We start from the raw sequence: 22225 nt of genomic DNA, 5'->3' as shown, positions 1-22225 counted from the left end.
CATCAGCTCCACAGGGAGGAGTCACATCCAATCCACACATGTTCCACTCCCTCGCCTCTTCCTCGCTCTGACCTGGCTGTGCATGTCCACTTTGCCCTGTTTGAAATATAGATAGCTGTCCGCCAGTCTCCAGCTGTCTGAGGCAGCGCCTGGCACGCATGTTGAAATCATGTCACCAGAGACGGCCCGGGGCAGGGTTACAGTCCGGCTTGCCAAAAGGTCAACCGGGCTTTAGAAATAAAAGATTACCTACGGGCGTGCAGGAGAGCCGGAACTCAGTAAACCTAAAACATTTACCCAATAAATATTTGCTACACAATCTTAGTACCTTGATTGATTCATGCATGGCTATGGAAAAAACAAAGTGCACATAATGATGACCCACTTGTTTTTGATATAATGCTTCTATTCACTTAGGTTCCAACTCTCAAAAACATCAATACAGCTATAGGATTAATTCCGGCCAATCATCACCTCAATTCACTCAATTCCTTTAAGCCAGGCCAAAAACCTTAACAACTCCTCATTACAGAGGAGTGGACCAGTTTCGGTTTAATCTGCTGGCTTAATTGCTTTAACACCCGCCCATTACCTGTTTTGGTCTAATTTGCATGTTATCAAAGCCATTACAAGGCCTTTGTTGGACAGTAGTATAAAGCTTGTTACTCCACATTACTCCAAGCCTTTTTGAATTGAGAAAGCTTCCTGGAGAGGAAGCGAAACGTCTTCAACTAACGCAAAAACAAGTCCAGTTGCTTTTTTTTAACTTTTTTTTGTGGAATCTATTCACTGATGTTTGCTGACATTTATGTCTGCACTGCTGGTGCCACTACAGGGTTTCACTAAAGCAGAGGATCTGAACTTTGACTGGGTCATTGCAACACCCTGGTTTATTTTCTTTTGAGCCATTTCTGATGAAGCTTAGCTGTGGCTGCAAATCAAGCCATCCGCCACTGCGCCCGACTCTTGAAATAAGGTGTTGGTGCTCTTTAAAATATATCGTGCTGTACATTTTGTTCTAACATCCCTACGTTAAGGTCCTGCCCAAGGACCTTGTTCCACAAGTCATGTGGCTCATACGTATTTAACTTTGCAAACCTAATGCACAAAGATATCAGATTAAAGTTTTATTGAAGGAAAGGGTCGAAGGGACGGATGAACTGGAGGTGAGGACTGGGTCATCTGGGGAGACTTAGATAAAGGCTTGGGAGGATACGACTCAGCGTGGAGATGCAATCTCCTGGGAATGGCTTTCCCGAGCCCACTTAGGTCCCCTCCATATGGAACAAACAATAAAGAGAAGAGGATGAAGAATGAGGAAATAAGGATGAGGGTAATAGGAAGGTGAGGGATGGGCTGAAATAACGTAATAGACTGAAGGTTGGGTGAACAAGGCCTAAGTAGACTGCTGGGTAATTAGAGGTGTGCTTCTAAACCTAAGCTAATATGTCTAAAGATGTCTACTGCCGTCTAAAGTGATTGAAATGATTTTAAGTCATTAAGAAATTAAGAAAAGTAATTACCTTAATTTCTTAGGTCATATTTTTCTCAGTTTGACTTTTTAATACACCAGATATGCTACTTTATTGTCCTCATGGGGAAATTTTACTTGTGCTAATGAACTTTACTGTGTTGCATTGAATTGTTTGAAATAGGAAAAGATGATATAAAAAAAAAATAGATTGAAGACAGTTAAAAAAATCATTAAAAGTTAAACAGTTTGTTCTAAGATCGGATTGTTTATTTATTCAGCAGAGGAATAGACGGGGGAAAAAAGATAACAAAGCTTCAGGCAGTTCATTTCACACTTGCAGGTGCAGCGTTGTCTCTCTGAAAGTACAGTAACCAAGTTCAAAGGATGAAATAGGGAAAAGCCGTTTGAGAACAGGGAATAAATAATACACAAGTCTAGATGTTTATGATTATTGTTTTTAATTGTATTTGTATATGTTATATATATCATATACTACGGTATATATATATATAATTTAGTCTCAACAGTGTAGACCAGGAACTGCAGCCAATCTTTGTGAACAGTAGACTTATACACAAATATTTTATTAATCTCTCTTTAACAAAGTGATGTTAGCTGTCACAATCAGTTTTAAAAAGGTATTAGTCAGACACATGAACACCTACAGGCAAGCAGTCCCTCAGCCGTCAAACTTAAAATTCCTGATTCATCAGAAACTTGATGACGCATTTATTAGTCTGAGTGCTCCTGCATTAATGAGAGGGAGGCCTAGTGCATGTTAACATAATATGGCACGTGCATTTACAAGACTGTGCGTACGGTACTTTGCAAAGTATATATACATGTAGAACTTCTTTTTTTCTAACATTGTGTCCTGTTATAAACCACAACAACAGTTTGTCCTGGCTTACTGATGCCATGTGTCAGCTCCTGTAGCCTTACTACTTTACTGCGCTCTGCTCTCTGCTGTGGCATTTCCCAACCGGCCCGACAGCGTCGCTGCCTGTTTTTTAGCACATTTCCACGCCTTAACCCTGCGACCTTAAAATGTGAGTCATCGGGGATGGAGAACAGCTTTATTGGGAGCACATGGTGGTTCTTGCAAGTGTAAACATCTTATTCTCAGTCGCCTGCCGGCTGCTCAGCGCAGCTCACAAGTCAATAGGCCCGAGTTAATGTTTATTTGTGCACGCACCCGGGTGCATTCCCCTGACAGACTGCGAGCCCCGCAGCAACCGGCTCCATCTTTTCCACTCTCCTGCTTCCGTTTCCCCCTGCTCAGAGCCTGTGCGCGTTATCACCGGAGACAGGCCTCAGCAGCCAGACAGAAACCATGTGCTGATCTTACCTGAGTGATCCCCATTGCGCTGGCGGGGAACCTATTTCTAGCGTTCCTCGCCTGACACCTTCCCAAAACGGTCGCTTTGCCGAATCTGCCAGACGGGGAAGGCTGACCGTTATGATAGGGAAGAGGAAGTTGGAGAGAAAAGAGGCAAAGGGGGCAGGAGGAGGTGAACACGGACAATGTCTGTATTTGAGGGAGCCAGTGGAATGTCTGAGAGATGTCTTCAATTGAGCGTGCACAGGGTCCTAAATGGGTTTTCAGGGAGGGGGTGGGGGGAATAAAAGAGTCTGTCATCCTCCATTCTGCCTCTCCCTCTTTCTTGCTTCTCTATCTTCGCAGGCTCTCTAGCCGCCTCTCATCCCTCTATTATTAAGGCTTGGTAATGAAATGTGGAGTGTCTCGTGTTGGTTCCCGGTCTCTGGTAACTGTATTAGTGTGTAAATGGCGTGCTGTAATGAGAAAGCACTCAGGCCAGCTGGGAGGACCGGACCTCGGTCCAGGGATTGTATGCGTATGCGCACATCCACACCCGTTCATCACATGAATAACAAGGGAGGGGGGGTTCTAAGGGGGCCGCAGCGGTGTTTCTGTGTTGGTTGCCAATCCTGTGATTGTTAGACTCCAACAGAATAGAGTAGCTTAGAAAATCTATTTGGTCAGCAGCACATAATTCAGCATCAATGTCAGTGTCGCTCTGTGGCTAACCTCATTGAGGCTTTTTTAAGGTGAAGAATGCAGGCGTAGCAAAAATGATTTATGGTTTATCCCTTATGGACTGACTTCATTAGATTTGTGGCTACCATAACTATTTCTCCAAGGATCAGTTTTCAGTCATGGCCTTTGGGACACACAGCAGTACTTCTTTTAAATCCTTTCTTCTGCAGGATGTACTTGGATCCTGAGCGTTAACCTTATTAATTATTAAAACGTGCATGGCTTTAGGTCAGCTTGTCTACTTTTCTATTGCTTCGCTTCTACGTTCTGAGTCATAGTCATGTGTATAGGTCTTTTACAGCCTCTCAAAGGTTTCCTTCCAGTATTGTTCTTTATTGAGCTCTATCCAGCTTCCCTTTATATCTTTCTATATTTGAGGTATTTTAAGGTCATTAGTGCAGGCAGAGCTAACTTATTTTAGGCCTTTACAAAATGGACAGACTTAATTTAACCTGCAGCTGCATTTTACCAGTTAAATCTGCTTTTTATGTCAGAACAAGTGGTTTTCCGTGCTGATCCTCGGGACATAGAGCCCCGTCTCTTTCAAATCCAATTCTCTGCAGAACTCAACTTGATTATGAACTCTGATTAGCCTCTATTTGGCTTTCAAAGCCTAAAGTCTACCCTGCTTTAGATCAATAAGTCCACAACATGTCTACTTTTCTGATTTAACATCCTTCAAGTGACGCTCTTTTTGTTCTATGTTGTAATCTTGCATATTGCGTGAGCTTGCATTGCTTAAATTAATGGCCCTAACTTCAGACTTTGTTGCACAATGGTTTGTTCAAGTGCCTGGGATAAGGAAAACAGCTCCATCCAGTTGTTAATCTTATTAAGGCTTGATTTTTTTTTCATGTTCTCCGCAGATCTCTTGCCTAAGACAGTGGAAAGTGTCTTCATCTTCCAGGAGGCAAGTGATGGTGAGCCAGATGCTGCTGCACCGACATACGATGCCATTGTAGTGGAACAGTGGACCATCATTGATGTAAGTAGAGATACTTGTCTTTCATTCATTGAGGGTGTGGTTTCTTGCCCTGGTGCTCTGTTTACAATGTGCCAACGCTACGATGGCGCCAAATTTGGTCTAAAGGCAAATGGTTCGGATCCGTCTCTGAATGGGTCATGTGACCTAGAGCGCCGCTTTACGGCAGTCTGAGGTCCCAGACTCAGACTCAGACACGAGAGCAAACCTTTCATGCTTCTACTTTTCTCATCCTCGAGCCAAAATATTTTATGCCCATGGTTATTATTACAAAATACAGTACGTATAGTTCACAAACCTGCATGTCAGCTCTTCTCCTCTGTTGAAGTTCCTGCAGCCTTTCATAATCAGATGACTGACCCCTTTGTCTGCTCGGTCTTCTTTTCCCTGTGGCTCTGCATTGTCCCCTCCCTCTCCCTGCTTCAATGGGAGACTTTGACGATAATCTAGAGGTGGAGGGGGTGTGGCTTTAGCTGCCTTAAGTAGCATTATTAATGGGTAATAAATGCACTGTATGTGTAGAACTCCCAAAAGATCGTACAGCAGGGAAGCCTATTTGTATTATGTATCGTTATGATAACTTTTAATACTGCCTGCCCCAAAAGTATTGGACATGTCTAAAACATCAGTGTTAGCCTTGCTTAGTTGGTGATCAAGTTGCATTTGCTAAAGCATCAGATGCATAAGAAGGTGATGTGGAAGACTTTTGTACTCAGGGCAGAATATTTTCCTATGCCATTGAGATGCACGACTATACACACAATTGTGATGGGGTATTGATTTGAACCTGAGACAAACAACTGAAGCTTTTTAAGATGGAAGTCTTTAGTCTGAAAAAAGGCTGAGATTGTTGGTCCTTTTGCAGTGGAAAGGGTAACTTTTTGTTGCGTGTTTGACTATAATCACCACCATTTATTACCAACCACCCTTCCATTCATCGTCTTCCATTTATATGGATGGTGGTCAAGGTAACTTTTCAGGAGAGGAAACCCAGATATCACTTTTCTTCTCAAAAATTTCAAAGGGAAGTCCTAAGGCAGGAGGGACTCATAGATTGCATGCATTTCATCAGTGCAATGTGCCTGGAAAACTCTAAAAGGGAAGTCATTTGGCTTGCAGAAGCTTTGAGCACTCTCTGGATGACAGAATCCCTCACCTTAAGCTAGAGCCCAACCAGTGTATGGAAGATGCTGTGTTTCAGAAGGGTGCATCCATCATGTTCTTCTTTTGGTGATGGTCAATATCTGGTGACTGCAGGTCATGGTTGGAATGACACAACATTTTGAGAACTTTTCCTTTCAGCTCAGTTCTTTATGACAACAGATGACTTCCGTATAACAGAAGAGAGCCCAGATCATTTCGTACCCTCGCTCGTGAACAACACACCAAGATCCTTGAACCCCAGTGCTTTGGAATCATCTTTTATTGCAGTTGTGACCCGTGACCTCAGACGTCAATTTCAATTTTAATTTTATTTATAACGCGCCAATTCACAGCACATGTCATCTCAAGGCACTTTACAAAGTCAAATTCAATCAAATCATCAAGACAAATTGGTCAAAACCTTTCTTTTCTAAGGAAACCCAGCAGGTTGCATCAAGTCTTGATAACAGCATTCACTCCTCCTGAAAGAGTCTGCATTGTTGATAGCTTTGCAGCAATCCCTCATACTGAGCATGCAGTGATGTAATGTGATTTATAACAGTCTCTTTTATAGCAAAAGTGACTATTCTTTCCCATTGAAGTCAACTTCTCCTCTACCCATCCTCCATCACATCGTCCATGAGCCAATCTCACTCCCAGAACCCCAAAGGCAAATCTGGCAAATCTGACTTTATGGGAGATGTGTTGTGGTTGTTTGTCTTATCAGAGGCAAACAAGGCCTTATCGAAAGGCCGATAAGTGTCTCTTCTCAACAAGTTCCAAGTTGGAAATAGCTTTTCCATGGGAGTAGAAGGGTTAGCGGGTGTTTTGCATCCTTTCATCTGTTCACATGTGTTTTTATGTTAGCCCTTGCTGCTCAGCGTGCGTGCGTTTGTGTCCGTCATTTGAGTGTTGGGTTTTTGGGTTTTGTGTCCCTATATGTGTGTGGAGATGCTATCTCTGTAATTGAATTTGGACTTTTTTTTGTTGCCCCTGGCTGTCCAATTGTGAATGGAGACTATTGTCCCCTTAAGAAAATGTGTCTCCCTCTGATTGACCACCATGGCGCTGATGGCCCTATGTGGCAATAAAAAAGGCTCCTGCAGTCCTGCCTTCATCTGAGCTGAATGGTAATAATGTTACAGTTAAATGGATTTCAAGGCTTGCTCAGAAACACCAACCAGGAGTGATGCCAAACCGTTGCCAGTGTTCCAGAAGATCCAATCAGCCCCTCTCTCCTGGAGGCTTTATCAAAAGCCGTTCCACTCGAGCGAGCTGCCAGTTCAGATTGACACTTGCTCTTTCACAATGGCTGATCAGGGCTGCACGTCATTGCCATTATCTGCTATAACTGCCTAAAATTGATATGCAAAGCATCCCCACAGCTTCTTATTGTTTCATTTCTGCAATCATTAAGATAAAAAAAGAAAGAATATTAATTACAGTCGTTTTTTTCCCCCTCTTCGTCTTTAGTTAAATCGTATCTTCTCGTGAATGCTTCTATAGTTTCATGCAACCGATAGTCTGACAGGTGGTTGGATGTATAAAACTCAGAGAAGAGCAGGAGAAAGTGTGCAATCATTTATATTGTTGTCAAGTGGAAGTGCGTCATCTCCCAATTGGAGACTGTTCCTTAGGAATGGCACAAACCTAATAAAACATTATTGTTACATTCACAAACCGGGTAGAAATTAGCATTTAAAAAGGATTCAGCTGTTAATAACATCAGATCCACAGGTGTGTTAATTCTTGCAAATCGCTGAAATACTATATGATCAATTTAAAATGGTAAACATTGTAACAAATAAAAAAGTCTTACTGCTTTGATACATATATAAGTATATAACCCAAACAACAATGGCTTGATGAGAACTATAAAATTACTCTTTAAAAGCTTTAGAGTAAAATTTGAAATTCAGTCACACAAAAGGAGTTATAGGCTCTTTTGTTTTCCTTCTCAACAGTAGAAAAGTAAAAGAAAACACAGTAACTCAAAGTTTTTATCCAAAAATACAAAGAGGGATTTATTGTAATGGGGAACATAAATTCAGTGTTTGGTTGTTATGTAGCTGGATTATCAACAACAGGAAAGAAAATGAAAATGTTGAAAGACAAACCTCCCTTGTTAAGGCAGCACTGTATAACCTTTAGCCACTTGGGGCACTAGACCCAAAGTGGCTGTATGCTGTATATTGACCAGGAAAATTTTTTATTATATCTCAAATTAAGCTAATACTTTGGTCAAAACTTGCACGGTGCTGCTTTAAAGAGGAGGCTTTAAGACACGTTCTGTCTGGGAAAGAAAAGCACCAAAATAGAGAAACACTTAGCCAGGAGTACTTTCTATGCTTAAAAAATAAATACAGTTAATGATAACATCATGCCTAACAATGGCGCCACTAAGGGAATAGAGATGGCCAAACACAGACACACTGAGCCACAAGCAGTTTCTATGAGAAAGAAAAAGAGAGTACACAAGGTTAATGGCAAATGGTACATCAATGACTCTATTCAGGAAAGAAAGGGAGATAAACAAAGCATACCTTATGTGGTAATGTTAAACAATAAAAGTACTCCAAGTTAGTGCCAGCAATAGGTCAGTAAAGGACTCTGGGAAAGACATGCAGTTAAACCCAGAAGCACTGAACCAGGAGTAATTCCAGTGGAAATAAGAAACATGTAAGAGTTACATAATGTTATTTGCAGGAACATTGACTATGACTAGGAAAAAGAGGTGGCTAGGCACAGTGGCACTGTACCAGAAGTACTTCATAAAGGACAGAAAAACAAAGAGATTATAGAAGGTTAATGGTAGCAATGGACTAGTCAGTGGCTCTGTCCTGTAAAGAGAAACGACTAAACACATATTCATTATTAGTCCAGGCCCACCGTTTCTGGAGAGTAAAACAGGGAAAAAAAATACAAAGATATCGGCAGCAATTATTGCCAATAAGATATAGATTATGTAAAATAACTGAGTGGGAAAAAGCCTTATCTATACATTTTTTGTACTACAAAAGCTTTTCTATGGTGGTTTGCTGGATATTGAAATTACAAATATTTAGGCATAGATAGATAGATAGATAGATAGATAGATAGATAGATAGATAGATAGATAGATAGATAGATAGATAGATAGATAGATAGATAGAATTTAATATCAGAACAATTCAAATAAACCATGTAATTCCTGATATTTTTTTTTCTTTTTTGTTTGTTTGTGTCATTTTGGGCATTTCCTTTTTGAGCAGCGTTCACAAAAAGAGGACCAAGGTTTAAGGGGTTTAACAAAAAGCAATAAATACAAATGTGTGTATTATATGAATGAGAGTGCTGATTCCCTCTGATCAAGGTTTTCTTTGTCTGATAGACTGTACCTGAGTGTGATGGTTTTTGTCCTGATACATGCAACACACCTAATAGGATGAATCTAAAATCTGTTCTACTTTTGTATCTTGTTTAATATCAATGGCTATGTTTGCATGCACAAAACACCACGATTGGATTGAAATGTGTTCAGATTAAAAAAACAAAAACAATCAGATTGTACCATTTATATGGGCACAACATCAAATAATCCGATCATAATGTGCGTGTTTGTGCACCTGGCTTTATTCAGAATATAACCACTCTGACATGCACAGTTATTCACCACCCCACCCCCCCCCCCCCCCCAAAAAAAAAAAAAGAAATTCTGTCTTTGCTGAATAACAAACAATAGCAAACAAAGCAGTAGTGTACGAGTTTGTTTGTCTTTCGAGCGCCCAGGTTGGACTTGTACCAGCTTCTAATAACAGTTGAAACGTTACTGAATAAATTATCATTTTTAGCTCTTTTAATGTTTCAGCAATTTCCCTCTGGGATTATTAAAGTATATCTGATTCTGAAACAGAAAGGTTGTATCCGGAGCTCCGGCAGTTTTGCTTCCTGACGTATTTCCACCACTCACCAACCAGGAAATATGTCACTTTTACTACAACTTGAGCCTGACAAACATTTATATGCATGTTGATCAGATTATCAATCGGCATAAACCACCCCTCTCATTCAGAATACAATTTCATTTCGATTGAGCTTAATCCAAACACAATAATAGGCTTGTTTACATGACGCATTTTTCCTCTTATTTGTCTTTTGCCTATGTAAACATATCTAATGTCATTTTACATAAGCCCATTCTGATATTTGAACTACATCAACACAATAAAGAGCTTTAGCTTTTGCCATTATATAGAATGAACCAACATGAAAGGCGACACTTTTAAAGATTTTCTCTTGGAAAAAAACGCAGAGATTTCTCACCTTGTGTTCTAAAAACATCATGTGAAGCTCCATCTCTCTTAACATGTTTTTTTTTTTTTGTTTTTTTTTTCTGGACAAAGATGACCTGAATAAGAATTGCAGAATAAATATGGTGAAGTGTCAGAAAATGAATAACTTATCAAGAACCTCCGTTAAGAAATTCCAATTAGGACTGGCTTCTCATCTCTTGTGTCCTGGGGGGGAAATCAATACAGGAAAACAGGAGCTTCCCTGAAACTAATGTTCTCTCTCTTATCACTGAGCTTCACAGCCGCAATGACCAAACAAAATGTATTCGCCTTCAGACCTCAGCCCGGGTCGGAATGAATATGTCTGCTCACCATCAGCTGCTTCAGGGAAATGTATTTATCCAGAAGGCCGGAGCGCATTAGCAGGAACGTGTTATATTTCCGTCTTTGCAGGCACAAAAACATCCAAGCATGTGTTAGATTTGAACCAATCTTCTGCTTTGTGCATTTGTTGTGCATAGAATGTCTGATGTTATTAACATACCCAGAAGCTTCCCTTTCAAACCCTTTTTTTTTTTTTTGTAATATCTTTTAAAAGCACCATTATCCACTTGAGCTTTGTCAGATCCAGTGCTGGGTCCATTATTGAAAACACATGTTGGACTACAAGCTCGGTTCTAATCTCTCTAGATGATAGAAATCCATCAGAAACAGACTAAAAATGTCCTCTGAAATATCTGCTTGTGGTAAAAGAAAATGTTACTTATCTGGTTGGAATAATTAAATATGAGCTCCATGTATGGTTTAAATTACTGTATGGGGAAAAAGTCAGAAACTCAAAGTGTTATGTTGTGTGAATCGGGAACTTTTAAATTACGAAACCGGATAACTAATGAGGGTCAATGAGAAGTTAGTGCCTGAAGGATTGTGCCCCACTGATATTTATGTTAATCTCTGCTTCTTGAATTTATTACTGTTAATCTTTTATAGCACAAATTCTGAAGATGAATCATGTATGGTCATTTACTGAGAGTTGCATCAGGCGGTTTACTGGAATGGTGCAACATGTTGTCATGTCAGTGTAGGTAACAAAAGAATCCATTTCTGGAACATGTTGCGTTTGATTTTATGCATATTCTACTGTAATTATTTATTGCTTTTTAAAAGAAACACTAAATGGTTTACCATTAGTTAACGGAATTTTTTTCTAAATATATGTTGTTATTTGTGATTTAGCTTAATTAAGGCTTTGGAGAAACAACATCAGTTGAAATTTAACCCTCAGCAGTTTCACATGTGTTGTTCCTGTTTCTGGGGTCTCCGATGCGAGGAGGAGTGCTTGAGTCCAAAATGGCAGAAGTCTTCTAAATGTTAAGCACAAATTTAATGTTTTTGTGCATGTAAATATGCGGTTGATTCCAGGTACAACAGTGTTTTACAGGGCAATTCAGTTTATTTATCTAGTGGCCGTTCATACCAAATGACATGTGGCAAGTCACTTAACTCTAAAGTAAGATCTTCGCACGCGTCGGTATGAATGTGTGTCTGTGTGTACGTTTGGGTGAATGTGGCTCTAATGTAAAGCATTTTGAGTTGTCAGAATAATGAGAAAAGTGCTATATGAAGTCAGTTAATTTACCATTTACATCTCAAGCCACTTTACAAGGCAAATGGGTACGATTAATATTCAGCCCAAAGGACTAGATTCTCTAAAAAACAAGAAGACTACGCCGATTTAATGGCAGCAGTGGCCGCATCCAGTAACAAAAAAAAAAACATTGCTAGGCACAGAAGCACTGGGCCAGCAGTACTTTCTATGGGAAAGAAAAAGAGTAAACATAGTTAATGGCAATAATAGCTCTAACAATGCCTCAGCCCAGGAAGTGACATTGCTGAACACAGAAACACTGGGCCATGAGCGCCTCTATCATTGGTTCACTCCTGTAACAAGAGAAAGTTAAACATGGATGTGCCCAGGTCTATATCTTCTCTTTCATGAGAAACAAACACAAACAGGCATTCCTAAAGGAGTAGGTCCAACTCAGAAAGAGATGTGGCTGGACACAGAAACAAACGGACAAACAAACCATCCATGGAAATAAAAACAGAGAATACAGATTTAAGGGGCAGTAATACCTCTATAAGTGGCCTGATGCATGAAAAAAATGTTACAGTTAAACATAGCAGCACACTTTCTATATAAAACAAAAAAGAACTCAATGGCAACTTTATTTGAAATGTATAAATGGGGACCAGCAAGGAGAAATTAGCACAGTCAGGATCATTAGTAAGTAATTCTCCAGCAGCTTAAGCCTATAGTAGTGTAACTATAGAGATAGCTTATTATAACCTAAGCCTGTTAACCCATAAATGAGGGACAGAACTATTCAAAAATCAATGTTGTAAGCACCTGACCCTGCCAATATAAAGGATTATTCTTACAGGATGACTTCACCCTAATCCCAAGAGAAGCACATTAACACTCACCACTGATAGACAGTCATCTATCTAATCTTGTTTACAGGCATTTACTGCTAAATGGATTCAATGGTACAAACTTGGTTTAAGCTGCACAAACAAAAATCTGTAAAGCTGCAAAGTGACAAAAACAAAATTAATATCCCGTATTATCTCCACTGGAGCACAGCAGTACATTGTTTCTTTACTATTTAATCACAGTAAAGGTAGATTACCTGTGCCTTTTAACAACACTTAGATAAATAATTAGCTATATTACAACAAAAAAAACTATGTTTATAATGAATATTATGCTAGATATTAAAGGGGACATATCATGCTTTCTAATGCCCTCATTTTTGTGTTTAAATTGTTCAATTGTGTTCTCTATAAAGTGTAAATGCAATGCTTTGGTCTGAATTCCTAGTTCTTGTAGCCCAAGAATGATGTGTGTCTTAGAGCAGCTAAGTTTGGTGCGGGCTCTTTAAATGCAAAGGAGGAACTTCACACCTTACCTAAACTCGCAGAATGTTGCCACCCTGCAATAAAACATAATCAAACTCTGTTGGAGTTTGATTATGTTCTATTGTGTTCTATATTTTGATCAGATTCCCAAGGGTGTTTTAACTCTTAGTTATATTGCCATGTTAAGATTTGTTCTAGTTTTTTTCCTTGCCCTCTTGCATTACCTCTATCTTCATTCTTCATTATGACCCGTTTTCCTTATGCTTCCTACACAACTGCAGCACATTTAGGTAATTAGGCCCACCTATTCCTTGCTCCTATAATCATTGTCCTGGTTTCTAGGCTTCCAGTGTTCATGCACACTTTGATGGATATTCCTACTGGATCCCATCATGCCTCTTTTGTCACCTATGTTCTTGGTTCTCTTCATGTTCTTCTGTTTGCATTTGTAAGAAGAGCATCTGTCCTCAATATGATTCTACCTGCCTCCTGCTTGTGTTTTGGTCTTCTGCGATTGCAAAACATGAGCGCATCATCTCTTGGTGTCGTGGTTTCAGCTGGACTAGCCGTGGAAGACTCCATTTTCACTGCTGTCATAACCGAGACCCAGACAGAGCATTTTATGATGTTCAGCAATTCATTTTGGTTATATATATATCAACGCCATCAACACCAAGTCAAATTTCTTGTAAGTGCAAACCTACTGGGCAATAATTTTGATTCTGATTCTGATTCTGATTTGTAACTCCCCGTTTCATGACGCAGCAAGCAATCGTAAGACTTCATGTTAACTGATTTGGGAGACCCTGATGGCAAAACTCGATTTAAGCGACAGCCTTAGCATGCTCGTATTTCTCCCTTGAGGTAGTATCCTGGCCAAGTCTTCCAACAGTACTAGATATACCCATCCATACACAGCCTTTGTCTATAGTAAGGGTGAATAATTTAGGATATAATCTAACTATATGAAAAAAGTTGTATTGCAGGAGGGGACAAATAATATACCTACAGGACATTATCTCTGGAGGACCAGATTTTTTTTCTGTGGCTGGTCTATGTAGATGTTAGCCTCGTGAGACCATCCTGATCTCGCGAGGTTTCAAGGTTTCACTCGCAGATCAGTCTGGATACTCTCCGTTAAAGAAAATTTGGAGCCGTTCACCAAACGAACGTCCAATCAGCGTTGGCTTTGAGGCGGGTTGAGGTGTGACGCAACGGGAAGCGCGTCAGTTCAGTCTAAACAACATGGCGGCTTCAGCCGATGAAACTAGCGTTAGCGTGGCTATCGAGCAGGTTTTATCGAAATTACAGAGTATTTCTCTGCTGAGCTAACGAGCCTTTACCTGCAGCAGCAAGAGTAGCTTGGCTTGTGGTTGTGTTTTCGTCGTCGCTCGTAACAGAGCAACGACGAATCTGATTGGTTTATTTGGCCCGTCTATCACCAACATAGGCCAATCAGCTAACCAGTATTTTTGCCCCTTCCCAAAATTACTTCAACGGAAGGTTTCCAGATGGATATGCGGAGCAAATCTATCTGGCGGAGTCAGGTAATGTAGATGTACCTAGAGATGTTGATGGTCTTCTCCCCCTGGTGTTGAATCAGCTCTAAGATTTTCCCCAACCCAATGCCGATCAATCCAATCACGATTGTTTGTTACGGTAGCTTTTCTCTTACCCTCTTCTGTGGACGTAAGGTCCCTCAGACAGACTGCTGCATTCAGCCTTCAATCAGTACTCCTGTTCAGGTCCAATAATCCCACTGACATGAGCTCGTGAGAGCCCCAGTACTGACAACTATTTGCTCTGATACTGTAATCATTACAAAATCCCTTGAATTTACAACATGTGGAGTTTTATTTCTCCTTTGAAACCTCAGCCTCAATATCAGCCAGATTTGCTATATCTTTAGAAAAAGTGATGATGATCTGAACTTATACCATGGTCTGGGTGAATACTCGATTCTAATTGGCTGCAGGGTGTCCGTTAAAAGTGTTATTGGATACCTAAAAACAAAAAGGTCCAGTCAAATAGCCTGACTGTTCAAACGTTAGCCAGCTGGTTACCTTGTCAACCGACACAACAAGAGACATTAAATAGTTCTCTAAGCTGCTTCGTGTGAGAGTCTTACACTTTTAACGATGGAAAAAAACATTAAAGTGTTAATAATTGATTTATTATTTATTTATTTCATAAGTGACCATAGTTTAAGCGGTATAATGCCCTTCGAAGTGTCCATTATCAGAAACTAATGGACTACGCGGAAGCAAAATCATGCCTCCACGTCATCCATTAATTTCTGATAATGGACACCTCGTCGGCCATTATCCCTTACATAATGCCTTCTCTTCACGACTCAAAGGGATGTCATTAGGTAGAGTAAGAGGGTTGATCTAGCCTTGAACCTTGAACTCTCAACCCTAAAGACAAACCAGAAAATCTGCATGGAAAGTCTTCAGAGAATGTCTCTACCCCTGCAGAGAGACACACAGCACTGACAATTATTGTTGACAAGGTTAAAATTGAAGGAATGGCAGTTCAAAGGTAAAGCAAGTGAAGGTAGCTTAACAGTTGCAGCATTGTTGTCACTCGTTCCAAGAATTCACTTGAACCAGCAGCTTTGAAGAGTAGCATTTCAAACTAAATTATGTCTAAAATGGGATTAGGGTTCAACATCACAGCATCAGTGTGGCAGCGGAGGAATCTTTGGAGAAATGTGATTAAGACGTAGACAAAAACACAAGTGAACACAAACATGTTGTTTTCATGTCTCCTTCAAATCAGGTTTGCAAAATAGAATCCACAGAGTCCGCTGAGTTCAATAGATTTTCAGAGGTTTGTTTTTGCACGTAAGACAGCATGCTGTTTTGTGTTGCTTAATGCGAGACCTCAGCTGTTATTCGGTATGAAATCACGTCCTTTCTGTGAGACTCTGTGTGTGTTCTGCTGAAGCCCGATCATGTTGCGCAGCGAGCTGATGAGTCGCCTGTTCATCATATCTCTATTCTCTCCGAGCGAGGTGAGAGAAGAGCTGACCTACATAGAAGGAGAGCAATTTGCACTCTTCCTGCCGGTGAGAGATCACATCCTCTCTTTCAGAGGATGCAGTAGCCGCAGGACGGAGAGAAAGATCTCACGTGGTGTTCGAAAACACAATAAACAACAGTCTATCCTACTTACATTGATAACTTTATTCATTTAAATTTCAATTACGTTGTTATTTGATTGTGTATTTTAAACCAAATATGTTTTTAAAGATTTTGGCATCAATTTCAAACCTTTTCAGTGTGTGGCTCCTGATGAAACCATCAGTTTTCATTTTATGCATCTGCATTGTCACTTCTGCCAAAGAGACATCTTACCTTATACATTTTTTAGATGGTTTCTTCTAAAAAGTGCTGTGACAATCAAAAAGCCTCATTTATAAATCAGAAGAACAATGAAATCTGATCCAAAGCCCGACTGAAGCAGAAAAGCATTTCTCAGGATTTATTTATGAAAGCCGACTTTAAACGTGAGTTGGACCTTTTCTCCTGCAGTGACTTCGATTCCCCAACCAAAGCCCCTGCAGGCGGAGTTGCTTTTGTTCTGTGACATGTCTGTGATGAGCAACGCCGAGTCCAACTTGCATTTTGAGAATCAAGAATCTTTCTTGTCATTATGTGTTATCGTAATGAAATTTTTGAAGAGACAGGCAAAGCTCAAAATGCACAGAATTTACACCTAACATACAGACAACAAGACATAGTCTCTCCAAACTTTCCAAACTTTTTGGTGTCTGTGTTGATTTTAAAACTATAATGATGAAATTTTGGTATCCATCAAAAGATACAGTGTTTGTATTGACTTACATCACTTGTAATTAGGACAGAAAAACGATGATGAGAAAATGACCAAAGACAAATGATGAATGACAAAAAGTTTACCAAAACCATTAACCCAGCTCTCTGCTGGCATGCCTGTGTCAGGTATGTAAAGATCCTGACACAGGATCACCTCGGTTTGCCGCGCTCGACTCGGCTCTGTCCACTTTGTGAGCATTTTAGCAACTGTTTAAGGGCGAGCCCAGGTTTATGCAGCCCTGCTCAAGACCAGGGTCAAACGGAGCGGACTCAAGCAGAGTTTTGTGTGAACACAGTTTTTCGGTCGAGGAGAAAAGAGAAGGTTTTTCTGAGAGGACGTCCAGAAAGACTGTAGAACAACGACACAAATATTAAAGACCACCATAATTGTAGTCAAACCGAAATATAATTTTGCTATTTACAAACTATTAACGACCACTGAAGGAAACAAAAGAAAAGTAAAAGGACACTTCAACTTTCCGCGGATTTACCAAGGTTTCTCTCATTTTACACACACTGAAAGTTGGTAAGCTTTTTCGCAGAAGAGTGTGTTGCTCAAAAATCAGAGCTAATATCTGCCTTTCAGACTGCGTGCAATGGTGAGAGCAGCTTGCCTCCCCAGCTGCAGACAGCTGGCCAAAGATCTCTCAAATGTAACTCTGTGAGGAGAACTTTGGAGCAAGTCAGAAAGCTCTCGTCTCTCCCCTTCACTCTATGTCTCCCTTTCTCTCTCTCTCCCAGCAGATTGCATCAAGTCTCAACAAGCAATTTTCACTCCCCATGAAATATCGAAGAGCCACAGTGGACATATATTTATTCCACAATGATAATCATAATGCTGGCCATTGTCTTTAACAGTCTGATAGCTATACAGTCTGAAGTTTCCACGTTTCCTTTAGGGTGGGTGCAACTTGGAGGTGTGTGTGATTTTTACCAGGTGAGAGGCCCTGTGGGTGGCAATGTGAATAGCTGCTAGCCGTGGGTAGGCAAGATGAGGTTATAGCCTTCGTATGAAGTCAGCCTACTCAGTCAAACTTCCAATTCACTCTTGACCAAAACCATGCAGGAGGGTCTCTACCCCTCAGAACGGATGAACTGCCACATTTGCTACCATTTTCATGGTAAAACAGTCGAGGAACTATCACACTGCCACGTTTTATTAGGAGCACACTGTGAATTAACACGCATCTCTAAGACCCTGTTAAACAATCCATGTTCTGACCTTTTTAGACATTGTGCAGTAAAACTAAAGCTGGTGTAAAGGGGGCTTGACAAGATATAAGTTTGGTTGGAAAATGCTGTAGAATTAAAAAAAATAAAGTGTCATAGTTTTACAATATATTGCGAAACCTTGAGTCTTGGAAACGTTCTAAAATGTGCCAAAAATGGAAGCAACTGTCCACACATTGTCCATACCTTCGACAACTTCTCAGGAAGTCGTTTGCAGCTTTTTTGCTTTAGTTCTTGAAACAAATCTTAACACAAGCACAAGCTTTTTAATCTTGTGATTAACACTAAGAAATACAACATTTTCTGTTATGGTTGACGGTCCCTGACAGGAACCTCTTGTGTTCAAAGGGAGTTGTGAGTTAGCAGTGAATGTTTGAACTGAGAAATTCACCATGGCCTTCATTTGCTTTTGTTTTTCAATGGCAGCAACTGAAAATAAAGCTTTAAGAATGAACAGTTAATCTTTCTGACATAAATCTGGCATTGGAAAATAAGTTGTGCTTTGGCTGCATGGCCATGACAGTGAATTAACTACAAAAGAAGGGGCCAACTTTTGAGCAATAATAATGCAGGAGGGGAAATAATTTTTTTATTTTCATTTTATTTTATTTTACAGCAAATGATTGTGTTATATTTCTTCTGAGTAGAGTGCACAATAAAAGCTTTTACTGACACACATAATGAACTGTGAAAACTTCACCAGCTGATGCTCTGCTTGCTTAACTACCCCATCATGTGATATCCTGTTACACAATTTGTCCTGACTCAGATGCAGGATAATGGCTTGTAAAAGCTAAAGTCTGGCTGCACTCTAAGATTTATTATCGTGGAGTAATCCAGTTTTAAGCTTGTGAAAGGTCTCCTGGGGGATTAGGTTTGGGAAAAAAACACTGGATTGATACAATAATGACTAATAGAATTTGGCAGCGGCACACAATGTTTATTTTTGTGGTCTTCTGCTGTATTTCTTTATACTTGCATCAGGATGCTTGCCCATCCTTGGAAAGAAGCGGTAGTCCCCAAGCTCTGCACTGGTGGCAACATTAACCGGACAATCCTGGAACTGGCTGGATGTTCTTTGGTGTCCTGAAACCATTTTCACTCCAACTGAACTTCTCAACTTGAAATTCTTTACAAAAATAGAACTCTAAATTTCATTTCAATTGGGTTTTTCTTTTTGATGCAGGGTGATGCTGGTTTCACAGTTGTCTTTTGAGGTGATCATTGCTAACACAATGACTTTATTCCAGCATATTTATTCCTATTTTAGAGCAAGCAATATGTTATTCAAATTGATAAAGGGATTTTGGCTAGACTATTTTATGCCATTATGATTATGCTGATATGAAACTCTTCATAATGAATTTTTAGACACAGTGATGTTGAAAACAATGAAGATGATCAGAAGTGCATCTTTGATCCCCAACCTCCAGGTAAATTGGTCCCCCGAAACACCTTTGCAGAGTGGCTGAAAGATGGTTCTTTAGATCATTTTAGCCAATCAATGACGCATTTGAAAGCGTAAAGTGGAGCTGCCGAGTCTGAGGGGTTATTTCTGCCCTTTTAGAAGTAGACGCAGAATCCTCTGTTGCTAAGACAACACTGCATGTTGAGCAAGTCGGCCAGGATCGGTATCTGAATGCCGCCTTTTTAAAGAGGTTTTTCTTCATCATTACAAGACTTTGTCCATGTCTACAAACCTGTTGACCCCCACCGGTCTGAACAAACATGCAGAGAGCTGGTTGAGAACGGTATTATGGTTTGTTGTGACCGGTTGAGTTAAAGAAAGTCCAGCGGAGCTAAAGATAAACAACAGACTCGTGTTTTTTTGTCGGGCTGGATCACAGAGTGCATATGAAACACTCTTTGACCCTCTACCACAGAAGAATTATATTCTCTCAGGTTTATTTGTCCAAACTGTGCTGAGTAGGACATGTATTTAGGAGGAAAAACACTTTAGCATCAGATCTGTTACTGTGTATTATCTATTCATCTCTGACCTGCAAGCGAAAACCTCCAAGTTTTCACTTGCAGTGGGGAAGTCGAACGGAGGTTTTAGAAACCCTGTGATTTTCACAGAAGAAAGTCTCCTGAAGGATTTAAAGCAGGCATTCTGTCCTCTTTCTGAGCAGCCATTGGCTTGCAGATAACATCGACTGCAATGTGATGGCTTTGTTTTTTTTCCAGACTCTTGGTTTTGTGCTGATCCAGCGAGGTGGCCCCTGAATAATAAGTCAGTGAGAGCGAGAGAGCCACACTCCAGAGACTATGATTAACTCTCACCTTCTCTAAAACCATTACAGAAAAAAACATATTTCTCAATTTACAAGCAGGGCAGAGTTGTTTTTGGGAGTGAGTCCAAGATAAACCATAGAAAATGTTTATTTGCTCCTGTAGACCCTAAGGAAACACTCAGGCAAACAGCAGTGTTTTTTGTTATAATGACAGCAATAGACTGTTACAACTTTAAGGGTTGTTTGTATGTGTTGTTTCAGCCTGGTCAATATTAACCTGTGGAAGAAAAAATATGAAGTTGCATGAAGGAGTACTTGGTTGATCGGCTTTTCACAGAAGAGACTGGGAAGATAGTGCAGATCTGTTGATGATCAAAGTTAATGTCACTGAACTGCTTAAAGTACTTTGCAAGTACATCAGTCATCCTCTATTTCTTTATATTTTCCTTTCAAACAGGTAAAAATGTTTGCAGTCTTTTAACTGAATTGATCAATACTTTTGTTTTGTTTCTAAGACTTTACTGAAGGTTTGTCAAAGTTGCTCTGTAGGCTTTGTCTGGATCTTCGGTAACTTTCTGTCCAGTAGCTCTACATTTTTATGCATAAATGTTGATGGTTAAACCACCTAACTCTGAATCATTAATCAGTCTGGCACAATTTTAATATTTTAAATTTGTTGCTATTTCTCTGATGAAATGTATTAAAGGTAACGCAGTTTAACAGACACCAAAAATATGCTTCACAAAAAAGTTTTGTGAAGCATGCTACTTCCCACACTGTCCAACCTTTATGGTGTGGGATGAATAACCCTAAAATGGCACTCCACACTTTATGTTGCACCTGATGTGTGCTTTTTTTTTTTTTTTTACTTTTGTGTATTTTACAATAGGATCTTTATTGTCATTATGTGTCACCGTAATTACATTTTTGATTAGACAGACACCGGCTCAGAATGCACATAATTACACGTCACATGCAGACACAACAAGACTTAATCTTCCCAAACGTTTTTTGTGTGCATGTTTATTTTAAAACTACAACATCATTTTGGTATCCATCAAACGATATAGAATGTGCATTAGCGTACGTTGCACTGGCCAACAACAACATATGCAAACAGTCCTTGGCAGCTAATGGACTCATTTTCGAGTCGAAACATCAGACAGCAGACTACAATACTGTGCAATAAATTTAGTTGCAGAATTGTGCATTTTGCATGGATGTCCAAACAGTTTTTTTCAGGACAACAGAATTGTGTGAATACACATTGACAAGTGAGACACAGCGTAAATGATTCTGATCGGATGAAGAATTTACGGAACCAGAAGTGTATTTTTAACGTAACAGTCTGAACTGGGCTGGTGCTTCATTCTCAGCGGGGGGTCAATAGTCCTTGCAGCTATGGGAAAGAAGCTGTTTTTACGTCTGTTAATTTTTGATTTCAATATGTAGTGGAACTGGAGATTCGCATCATGGGTGTGCAGCCGACAAACCTGCAGCATCAGCGTGATGCTATCATGTCAATATGGACCAAACTCTCTGAGAAATGTTTCCAGTACCTTGTTGAATCCAACCTCTAAATAACAGAAAACCAGAGATATGTTGCCCTGTCCCCAGTTGGCATCCCTAGGAGAGTGTTCAGCTATACTGGATTATTTCATTAATCTATGTATTTAACCAGAGGAAGGTTTTTATTTTTTTACTGGTTATTGGTGTCAAAATGTAGTTCTTTGTTCAAACAAAGAAATTAAAAATAGGTGTTTAGTGGTGATATAAGGCTTTTTACCAAAACTGTAAATTGGACCAGAAAAGCTGCCAAGGTTAAAAGAAATAAGTAAAAAAAATGTCCATAAATCCCAGAGAACTACCAATCAAGACTATTATGAAATATGACAAGACAGTCTGGCTCCTGGAAAACAAAATGTGTAGAAATGAACGTTAGTTTAAAGTTTTTTGTACAGTATTTTAACAGTTTACGAACTTGTGATTTTTTTATTATTAAAAAGCAGTTCTCAGAGATTGTAAATCAGTTAAACTGACCGTAGGTTGATGTAAATAAAAATGTTGTAGC

At 39.7% G+C, this 22225-nt stretch overlaps 1 protein-coding gene across 1 annotated transcript in view; it reads left to right on the top strand.

The window, feature by feature from the left end:
- The window catches only part of LOC105936752 (raftlin), a gene marked incomplete in the record, with an annotated part of 126564 nt that overhangs the window by 82470 nt on the left and 21869 nt on the right, over positions 1–22225 (top strand). Inside the window, 1 exon segment of the mRNA XM_036135313.1 lies at positions 4400–4518. Coding sequence (XP_035991206.1) covers positions 4400–4518 — 119 coding nt within the window.

This window comes from Fundulus heteroclitus, chromosome 3 (genome assembly GCF_011125445.2).
Source record: "Fundulus heteroclitus isolate FHET01 chromosome 3, MU-UCD_Fhet_4.1, whole genome shotgun sequence".
NCBI lineage: Eukaryota > Metazoa > Chordata > Actinopteri > Cyprinodontiformes > Fundulidae > Fundulus > Fundulus heteroclitus.
This window is presented reverse-complemented; position numbering and strand designations above follow the sequence as displayed.